The following is an 11,763-nucleotide window of genomic DNA, read 5'->3' as shown; positions in this document are numbered from 1 at the left end:
AAAAATTCATGAATTCGCAATTAGGTTAAGCTCGAAAAGCTACTTACTCAACTTTGATTCACGAATACGAATATTTACTCGGATTATAAATTTGTTAGAGTGCTAAGAATACCTCTCAATGTTTTGACGCATGTCTCTAATAATTTTGTGTCGCAAATACTAAGTATGTAACATGATTCAAATGGTAAGCATACGAGATCAGTGGCCAACTTCAGTTTAAACACGACTCAAATGGTAATAAAATCAAGACTTAAACAAAACCCCCGGGATTGATTCTCGAAATCTAAATAATAGACACATAAAATAAAATAAAATAATAGATAGAGAGACAAACCCTGGAATTAATCAATTATCAATCTTTCTTGATTTGTCCTCTCACGAGGCCAATCTGAAATCATTGATGACACATCCCGACCTAAATCGAGGCATGCTGGCCTTCACGTGAGGATGACGTAGCTATGTGCGCAGTTCGGAAAGACATTGATAAAACGAAATGCAAATAAGATTTAAGTGTGAATACACACAATCAGAGCATAAATAGCCTAAGTGCAGTCCAGCATGACGAATATTAATTATACAACACCCAAAGGTGATCCTACATTGCTGATAATCTGTCAGAGCTGCTGTGAGTTCCTCGTAAGCCACCAACAAGCACTTCTACCTAAAACCTAGAGGGGCGCAAAACAAAAAGTGTGAGTGGGCAAAAACAAAGCTTTTCAAAACCATTTCACTTATCAAAAATATTAACCCCTCACCGTAAAACCTGTATAATTCCCAGCAAATAGCATACATGTAAATATATCCCAAAACCCTGTTTAAGATAGCAAATCCATAATCATGCTATGTCAAATATCTCAGCAAGGAAATAAGTAAGTCAGGTGAAATAAATCAATATGAGATGGTATGCCAGCCGGAGTCACCTAACATCACCTGTGCGGTTGATCTATAACTCATCAACTAGTTCTCTGCACACAAGTCGGAACCACATAAAGTGGTCTGTACGACAAGCTGGGTGTAAATAATACGCTCAAGTGCTACGGTTATGTGAAGGCTGTGCGAAGTATTGCAAGTCACCTACGAGTCGGAACCACCTAATGTGGTATGTGCGACAAGCTGGCACCTGTCTTGGATCCAAGGTGAGCGTGTGATGCGGGAGGTGAACGATCACGTGAAGGCTAGGCCCTGTCCTCAAGCGAAGCACTAACACCGGGGTGCAGGATAGCCATCTCTAAATGCATCTTAACACAATTACTCACAACCATCACTACCATTAATATACTCACCTGAAACTTACCTGGGCATCTGGCCACCTCTGTAACTCGCCAAAACTCAGCCTCCCGACGTCCAAAACCTTTCAAAATCCTTCCCTAAGCTTCGTGAAGCAGTCCTAAGGCTCACTAGAACCTTAAAATTCAACGAAACGTCCACGATCACGAATGAGTCACTATGCACTACATCAGGGCTTCTTGATTCACGAGGTCACGACGTCCTCACGTCCAAACAAGAGTATGGATGAGTTCCTAAGCTCGCAAGGAGTACGAAAGTCACCTTCACAGCCTCGATCTGTGATTGAAAGGGTTGGTTTGGAAGTTGTCCGTACAATTGTATGGAAAATGGATGAAATCCGAGAGGGAAGAGAAAGAAAGGGTCAACGGGAGTATGTGGATGTGTGTGTGGTCCAGATTTGGGCAACCAAACAAAACAACCAAAAAGCTTAAGTTCCAATTGGGTCCAAAAAGTTAGGGAGAAAATGAATTGGTCCACATGCTGAGCCCATTTACACACACACAACTCAACGCTCAAGGGCAAAATGGTCATTTCACACCATCGAAAATATATTTCGGGATGGGCTGTCACAATTGAAGTCAAGCTTAAGCGCACAAAAATAAAATAAATAAAAAATCATTGAAGTCATGCCCATGTTGGATCTGATCTGACCCCCATGAGGCCACACATTGAGCATCATAATCATTTTAATAAAGAAAAAAATTAGCATAATCATTTTAATTACGAAAACACAAAGAATACTATGTTATTTCAATTGAGAAAAACTTCAGCAGGAGCTAACTTGTATCTAAATCGTACTGAGTGGAGACATATATAACCATTGGAAACTTGACGAGTGTTCAACTTTTATTATGCGAAAATTTTCGGAGCTGATTAACAATCAACCTAAAAACAATCAACCTAAAACATCTCAAGCAAAGAAAAACGGGAGTAATACAAGTTGAACCAATATATATAAACAAACACAAGAATCTCTCATGCAATGTTCATAATATCAAATGCCACTTTAACTATTCAATACCTATTTCTTTCTTTCGTCTTTACACTAAATGATAGTACCAATTTTTATTTGTTATAAAAGAAAGAAGACAATTTTTCTTTGGATTATAATGAACCAATATGGCATATATATACACATTTCCAAAGAGTAGATCTTTCAGAAAATGCTATAAAAAATTTGCTGCATTATGCCAAACAACGAACCTCGTAATATCAACAAAATTAGGTAAACAATAATATAGTAGGAACATGGAAATTTGGGATTAATATTTGAAGCTTTGTAATGAGAAATCACATGTTGTGTCGTGGAATGTAGTTTCAGAAACTTGTCATTTAGTTTTATAAATAGATTTTTAAAGGGTGGGTACAAATATAATCCAGTGTACTTGCTTAAGTTCTGAGGGCCAAATATCCAAAGGCAAAAGGGGTCCTCAATCAATCTCATGAAGTGATGAGTCACTCCTCCTAACTTATGAAGTCACATATTTCGAAATCGGTATGGCCCATACCCCATAGAGAAAATTGTCAGGAGACCAAATACATTGTAAAGGAAAAAGGGAGAATCAGACCCATGCTCTCACCCACTGCCCTTTGAGGACACATCATGCGAGTCTTTTGCTCAAAACACTTGACCACATTCAAACTTTTATCAAATTGTTTCAAATTTGTCGATTCAATCTGTATAGAATCTGGTTTGACACTTCCTTCTTAAGGTATATCATCTTTTTTAAGGTAAAAGTGACTTATGCGATTGTTTCTTTCTGCTATGTTACAATGGTAAAATAGTTCAATTAAAAGATGACATGTGTTTAAATTTGATGAAATTTTATGCATGTTTTCAATGTGTTTTATCGTTTGGTTGGACTATTTCACACTCGGAATAATCACAGCCTTGCAAAGTTTATATTGTTGTAGTGTTAATCCAACTATAATTTCTAACCAAAAGTCATTATATCAATAGTTGTTTGATAATATTAGAATGTCTGATAAGAAAACTGCAATTAGTACATTTTTTCACACCGTCTGATTTGATCATGTGGCTATAAAACTATTTTATTTTCAAATAATGAAAATCTATCTCCTCCATCGAATAACCCGTGCATAACTACCTCCATGTTCACGTCCGTCCACCATCGTCCTCTACGACGCGGACCTCCGAGGCCAGACCTTATGCAATGTTTGTAGATATTGATTTGGTGCAGAAGAAAGAAATAAACAGAAGGGGGAGAGAGAGATTTTGACGAAGGTGGGAAGAAAGGTTGCCACCGCGGGTTGGCTGATGGGGGTTTGGGGCGGTGGCGAGCCTAAGTGGTTTCTTTTTCTTTTTAAATATTTTTTAATTTTATTTTTTGAAGTTTATAGTAGATCGACACGTGGGACAGTCCATCCACGCGTTGGAAAGATTTTTCATTATGGTTAGAACACGTCCTGATAATAATACAATTAGTGAAAATTTTGAAAACAAAAATTCAAATCAATTACATTTTTATACTTAGCGTACAGATGTTTCTGGCATATTAAAAAAATTTCTTCACACTTTTGGCTCAAGTCAAGAAGGGAAAGTGACAGTTGGCAAAAAATAATGACTGGTAACCTAAACTCCCTTTTATTTCAGAATTATATTAAATGCAATAAAAAATGATAATTTGAACGAATGTTTAGCTTCAAGTGTAAAACACTACTGTTTATCATGCGACTAGATGCTTTTAAGGCCAGGGGACATTGGGTCTAATACAAGTCTTTGTGTTCTCTAATCACAGTGATTTCCCCTAGGAAGAAAATTTAAATGTTCTTTTGTTTTAAATAAGAGTACAAAATTGTTGCTTGACATGAAAACAAATTCAGATGGTTTCAAGTTTCGACAACCCACTCCTGCTCTTGTTCTTTAATTTGTTCCAACCGAGATAGGCATCTCTGACTGCATAGCACAATAAGACAAGAGGCATAACATGTGACATAGCTGAAATTGGAAATTAAAATTTCTCACTCCTTATTCAACTAAAATGTATGTAAGACCATTGGCAAGAATTTCATTAATAATAATAACAATAATAGTATTACACACTTAATTTTGATTAACAAATGCATACTAAATACAAATATATATAATATATTAGAAAGCCATGTGAGATAGAGTCCAAAAAAATGTCTCACATCTGATCTCCCCTTTGGAATTTCTAATTCACCTATCTCACTCACTCATAGAACGTATATGATTTGTGTCACTGTCAGTAAAATCTTCAAGCAATGGCTTGGAAGATCATGAATGAATATATGAATGATTGAGATTATAAAGAATATAATAATTTTCATCATCGTCGATCAGCAGAAGCTCCACAAGCGAATGTCACTCTCCTCATATAAGTCATACATCATATGTGGATGTGGATTCAAGGCGCCATCGAACATTTGGTCGAAGTTGTTCCATGAGTCCATGCTAAACATTGGTAATTGATCGTTTGATTGATCATAGTAAGTGGGAGTGTAGGACCCCCCAAATGAACCCATCAGCGATGACATGTCGTCGTCGATGAAGTTACTGGACGGCGAGGACGACATCGAGGGAGACGAGACCAAAGATGAGGAAGAAGTAGATTGAGGAGGGGCCGATGGTGGTAAGGCAATGTTTGCGGTGGTGGTAGCGGCATTATTATCAAGAACAAAACTATTGGCAGCGGCTGCAGCCACTCTTTGGATGGATTTGGGGGACATGACTGTCATTTCTTGGGGGATAAAATGTGAGGAGGCAGTGGTGGGGAAGTTGAGGTTGGCTGAGGAGCCCTTGAGGCACAGTAGGGCAGCATCATAGGCTCTCGCTGCAGCCTCAGCAGTAGAATATGAGCCTAACCATATTCTTGTTTTTTGGTTTGGAGCCCTAATCTCTGAAACCCAAGAGCCCCAGCTCCTCATCCTCACTCCCTTAAACTTCTTCTTGCATGCTGAGGAAGAAGAAGAAGAAGAAGATGTCGATGTTGTTTTCGATGATGTCACCTCTGAAGGCAGCTGAAGAATCCTCTGCTCCGTCTTCACCATTGTTACGATGGAATACAGTGCTTTGATTTGTTGATGGAAGATGAAGTTGAAGGTGATTGGTTGTGTCTGTGTTTCTCTTCTCTCAAAGGTAGCTAGCTGCTTCGTTAGTTTCTTGTGCAAAGTGAATGAATGAATGCGATGGAATAGAACTCAAGGTTATGGAGAAATGGTTGCTGCCATTTATAGATGTCGAGCAAGAGGATCTCCCTCTCTCCCTCTAGTCAAAAAAGGAAAACAGTATGGCTCTAAAGTTAATTAATATTATTGAAAATGGATGACAGATATTTTCAAGTTAATATTGTATCCATGAAGTTACTTTCCTATCCCTTTACGGTCAAAGTAGGGTTTGGAGCTTCATATGGCCAAAAATTCACAAATTTAATAAAAAAATACTAGTTTTCCAACTTTCCATGAATGTTGCAAAATTTGATAATGAGTACTCAAAAGATCAAAGTTTACGACATTTTAAATAGATCAACAGACATAAAGCAAGTTTGTTAGGGTTTCAATTTACATTAGGAAATTAATCACTTCTACATTTTATTTTTCTTCTCCCATACACATTTGTGTTTATTTCTAATGTATAATAAATAAACAGACATAAATAAATAAGAATTTGCAAAAAATAAAACAAAACAAAAACAAAAAGTGTGTCCAAATCATTTTCTAGAAAATTAAGGTTCATCATAAAACTAATTGATAATATAAAAAATAATCTAATTACTTATAAGCTTCTGTAAGGTCTCTCCTTCAATAAATGTGCGATTCATTATCAACACGCCTTTTTACGTGTGGTAAATTTTTTGAGGCCAACACATGAACAACCAAACGGAGCGACATGAAACATGTGTGGCCATTTAGCTTCACTAAAAATCAATAGATAATATGAAGAATAACTCAATTATTTATAAGCACACATTGATTCTTTTTGCATCAATGTGAGATTCATTCTTAATTTTTTTCTTAAGGTCAGTCGATGTAAATTTTATAATGATATACTTTTGGTTAAAATTGAAAAATAAAGAAAGATACATTTACAGTTTAAAAGATGCTGGCAGTTGCATAAAAGTAGAAGCAAGAGCAATCTACTTAAGTGTAAAAGTCTTCTTTTCCTTGTCAACGAATATTGCAAACTTGGGATCCATATGCTCAAATCAGAAACCAGCATGGAAAGTTTTATTAATTAGAAAAGTAAAATCACTGTTTCTAGGTTTACCAAAAAATACAAATTAAAAAAATCACTGTTTCTAGAGAGTTTTGACTTGGACAAGAAGTCACTGCTCCTTTCCCTAGTTGACACCCAGCAAATAAGGCTTAATTAACAAAAAATTACTCAGAAAATGAAACGAAGGCAAGGGGTTATTTGACATCCATGTTAATTACCTAGCATATTATGTTAATCTCCAATATCTAAATCATATATATTATCTAAATCATCATATCTTTATTCGAAAATACTATATTTACCATATTTCTTATACCAAATTTGTACTATCTTTATAATAAAGATGAAACTTACGTGTGTTAGTGGACTCTATCTTTATTAAAAATGTAGTACAAATATGGTAAAAATGTGGTAAGTGTTTGTTACTCATCTTTATTAGAGAGGTAAATAAAATGTAGGTGATGCAATAATGTATGAGTAGAGATCAGAGAGAGACTCTTTAGAGGCAATTTCCAGGATATATATGTGTGTGTGTGTGTGTGTAATTTGGGATGTGAAACACAAAATATAAAAAAATATATATATACTTTTTTAATGTTTGAGACCAAAGAAAAAGGAAAGAATCAGAAATTGTGCATATAAATACATATTATATATGTTGTTTGAAAAATAAGTTAACACAACACTCAAAAACGTACGCGCAGTCTGTAAGCCATTGCGTTTGCATAGGTAATATACACAGCTGTATATTGCTGTCTCGCAGAGTCCTAGCTAAAACCGCGTCTCATCGTCCTTTCTCCTTCTCATGCAAAAATATGAAATTCTACTCTCCCTCTCCCTCTCCCTCTCCATCTCCTCTTTCTCTCACTAGAAATAAGTGCAAAGTGGAATGTTTTTTAATAGTTTAAGGACTCAACTGTTTGATGGGAAATTTGGTTGCTTACGCCTGCATGTCTTGACTTGCTCTGTCCGTTTTGTTCGATGCCCTAAATTTTGAGTTATTCGATCGATGTGGGAGGAGAGATGGATTCTCTAGGGTACGGCCGCAGACCAAAACATATATAGAATCAACTGCTATACTTTTTTACTTTGGGCGGATTAAAAGAAGCCAGCATGCAAACACATGAACGGAGTAGTAGCGGGGATGTGGTAGCCAACACACGTTATTTTGTGAGAAATTTTTTATTGTGTTCAGAATAAAAATAGTACATCAAGCGTTATTATATAAATAGTGAAAAATTTTACCTTTTAAATTGTTAAATTTTTAATATAACTATCTCACTACTTATGTAACAATACGTGATATATTATTTCGTATTCTAGACATATTAAAAAAAACTCTTTTATTTTGGAGACAATATTGGAGTTGGATTGGATGGCCTCAGTTTTCACTTTCAACTTTTTAAAGCTGCATGCTTTGAAAGGGCCAAGACCTAGAAGGAAAGGGGTATTTGCCCCTTTGACAAGTCAGTACATGCTACACGCAGTGACTTTTTTATTTAAATTTCCGAACCGGGATTCTCTCCCTTCTCTTTCTATCCATTTCCATCTCTTCTTCTCACACTTTATATTTTATCTTTTATTTTTATTATAAAAAATTAATATAAAATATTGACGTGGCTTAACTTCCCAACAAAAATTGCTGCCATTGTAAGGTCATGACCACCAATGCCTTCTAAATTTGAAACGTTGTTTTACTGAGGTATGATTATGTTATGTTTGTTGGACTTTTGATAGAGAAATTTTTGGGTGATAAACGATATGTGACATGCCGGAGTGATGTCATAGAAACTTAAATCTTGAATGGTAATTTTTGAAGCTTTTTGTATGCGTGATGGATATTTTGTGTGAACTTGTACCATAATTTGCATGTCGATGTGATATGGTCAAAACTCTAAATCTAATTGGTAAATCTTCAAGACACATGTGTTATAGTTTGTCTAGACTTGAAACATGACGTGACATGCTGAAAAATTTAAATAATAAACATTTTAGTACACATGCTATAGTTTAATTATGTGATATGTAACATCATGTGGTACCACACATGTTCACGTAGCATGGTTGAAACCCTAAATTTGAATGGTAAATGTTTCAATACACATGTTACAATTTGTGTGAATTTGTAGAATCGTATCGTACATGTTGGGCGGGGCATCATTGAATCCCTAAATTTGTAACAACACGTAATACATACTGGTGTGGAATATGTGTGAATTTATAACAACACGTGATATATATTGGCGTGGCATGGCTGAATCGTGTAACATCATGTGATACATGTTGGACATCATCATGTGATACATGTTGGAGTGGCATAGATGAATCCGTAAATATGAATGGTAAATCTTTCAGTACATGCGCTATAATTTGTGTGGATTTGTCAAATCATGTGATAAACTTTAATGAAAAGCTATTGGTACTGTTTACTTTAATGAAAAATCATATTTTTACACTAAAAAGTCAATCATGGTACTATTAACTTTACCCTTTATTTTGTCCTTATCGTTAAAACTCAAAGTTTTCAAACCATTTTCATTAGTTTTCCTAAATATCTATTGATGGTTGAAACCCCAAGTCTGAATGGTAAATATTTCAACATGCGTTTATAGTAGGTGTAAATATGTAAATCGCGTGGTACATGTTCGAGTCGCAAGAGGTTGAATCCCCAAATCTGCATGGAAATCTTTCATTACAATGCTATAATTTGTGTAGATTTGTATCACCATGTCGTAAATGCCTACGTGAAATGGTTGAAACTCCAAGTCAAAATCGTAAACATTTCAACACACATGCTATAGTTTGTGTGAATTTGTAAAATCAAGTGGTACATGTTGACGTGTAATGGATGAAACCTTAAATCTAAATAGTAAATCTTTCGGTGCATGTGCTATAGTTTGTATGAATCTATAACACCACACGATACATATTGACATGACATTACTAAAATTTCTAAATCTAAATAATAAATCTTTCGATACATGTACAATTTGTGTGGACTCATAACACCACATGGCACAATCACGCATATAATAACGTTTTTAAACTGTGATCACACATTGAAATAAGAATATGGACATTCCAGAACGTTTCCGCCATGTACAAAATAATGAAGGTCAAAACATAGTATTGTAATGGAAAAATCTGCAGTCTAAATCAGGCTGCAACTAGTATAATTAGATGAGGGTGCTATCAACTGGCCATGTAACCATTAACGATATGTATAGTTGGTTACGAGACTATTGTGAACAGGGTTTTTTGAACTTTTCAAATAACCACCCTGCCCATGTGATCTGCTTGAACAACGCGTATATATATATATACACACACATATATACATATATACACTTATCTTCTCATTTGCGGAAAGCAGAAAGTTATTGATTGCCAATTTATTCTTCTTAAACTATTTTAATCCGGATTCCCTTCATATTAATCAGAGCTAGGGCTTTGTTGAGCAGAGAATTGGTTTCTCCAACGATAATGCATGTGTGTGAAAAGAATACTGTCGTCAATACGTACGAGAGTCATCTCCCTCCTCCCTCCTCCCTCCTGCCTTCCTTCCTACCTTCCTTCAACTTTTGAGTCCTACACACACTTAACATTAAAGGCATCTCCTTTTCTTAAACGGAGTAGCATTTTATTCATCGGTTTTTTATAATATATATATATATATATATATATATTTATTTATTTATATATTATTTGGATCATATGCTATCAGGTGTGACCGACAGTATGATTCTCCATGAATAATGTGACAATATTTAATGACCACTATCACATGCCAATCCTACATTTGCTATCTCATTTTTCTTTATTTTCTATTAATTTGTCAGAAATCCTGGAAAAACGAAACAAGACTTGTTCTTTCTTGGAAATTATGAAGGCATTTTCGTTTTTATAATAATTGGTTAATTTGGATGAATTATACTCCACATTGTTTACCTAATTCTTAAGTAAATGTCAAAGGTAATTTTATATTTTACATGTGTTATGAGTGCTTTGAGTTGGCAAGAACATAATATCAAAAACGAGCTTTCACATTAATTATTTTTACTTGTATATGGGTTTCGAACTCTGATTCTGTAGCCTATTTCTTACTCATGACCTTACCTACCTACCCCGAGGCCCGAGCACTGAACTAACCCCTCTGTTAGGTTACTTAAAAATGAAAAGTATTTTTTCAGGGTGTTTTACTTTTGGAACAACGGAACTGGTAACAAGAGCTAAAAGGGTCTCTTGCTAAGAAGCTGCCTATATAGATTGGAAAACAGGACCAATATCAATTTTGTTGGTCTGGATGTGAGTTGTATTCAAGATTCATCATCATAGGACGATGTGATGACTTCAAAATAAGCATGCAGATAATAAAATAGATGACTTCATTGTTTAATTTGGTTGTAAGTAAAAAGTATTTTGGTTTGACTATTGACAATGAATTCACTATACCAAACCATCCACTTCTTACTGTAGACTAATAGAAGAAATACGCTGAATATTTCGTTACTTTATTAGTCCCTTAGGGTTTACAATAGATGACCATATATATGCCTTATTCTACAAGGAATATAATTACAAGGATACAGAAACTAGATACAAGAGAATACAATCAATTACAAATCTTAATCCTACCTAAAACAGGACTCCTAGAATATTTACAAATTAAGACTCAAATCAAAACTCCCCATAAAGTTGGTGCATAGATATCATACATGACCAACTTAATAATTGAGTCTTGAAAAACCTTACTAGATACTCCATGAGTAAAAACATCAGTTAGCTACTCCTCCTAATTCATAAACGGTTTAGATACAATCTTCCTTTCAAGACTTTCCTTGACAAAATGTCGATCAACTTCCACATGCTTTGTTCAATCATGTTGTATCAGATTATCTGTTATCTTCCTTGCAGATCCTGTCACAATATAGCCTCCTTTGGTCCAAAACTAAGACATCTCAAAAGTTTACGTAACCAAAGGAGTTCACATAATTTGTGTGCTATACCTCTAAATTCAGCTTCAACAAATGATCTTGACACCACTTTTTGCTTCTTACTATGCCACGTAGCTAAATTACCACCAACAAATGTAAAATACCAAGATGTAGACCATCTGTCAGTAACATTGCTAGCCTAACCTACATTTGTAAACCCCTCAACCTTTAGATGCCCATGTTTCCATAAAGTATTCCCTTAATATGTGCAAACTTCAAATATGACAAAATTCTCATTACCACCTCAATGTGATCTTCACTGGATGAATGCATAAATTGACTTAC

At 35.1% G+C, this 11,763-nt stretch overlaps 1 protein-coding gene across 1 annotated transcript; it reads right to left on the bottom strand.

Annotated features, from left to right (window-relative positions):
* Nucleotides 1-4,290: 4,290 nt before the first annotated feature.
* On the bottom strand, nucleotides 4,291-5,487 carry LOC103450655 (ethylene-responsive transcription factor ERF014). Its single transcript, XM_008390021.4, has one exon. It carries the CDS (start codon nucleotides 5,317-5,319, stop codon nucleotides 4,609-4,611), a length of 711 nt encoding a protein of 236 aa, XP_008388243.3. The 5' UTR covers nucleotides 5,320-5,487; the 3' UTR covers nucleotides 4,291-4,608.
* Nucleotides 5,488-11,763: the final 6,276 nt, after the last annotated feature.

The sequence above is a fragment of the Malus domestica genome, chromosome 15 (assembly GCF_042453785.1).
Source record: "Malus domestica chromosome 15, GDT2T_hap1".
In the NCBI taxonomy this organism is placed as follows: domain Eukaryota; kingdom Viridiplantae; phylum Streptophyta; class Magnoliopsida; order Rosales; family Rosaceae; genus Malus; species Malus domestica.
The sequence above is the reverse complement of the archived record's forward strand: the minus strand, read 5'-3'. Positions and strand labels throughout refer to the sequence as shown.

What these genes read in the sequence shown, in the direction of transcription:
- LOC103450655 (XM_008390021.4), bottom strand. Translation starts at nt 5,319, where the DNA reads ATGGTGAAGACGGAGCAGAGGATTCTTCAGCTGCCTTCAGAGGTGACA.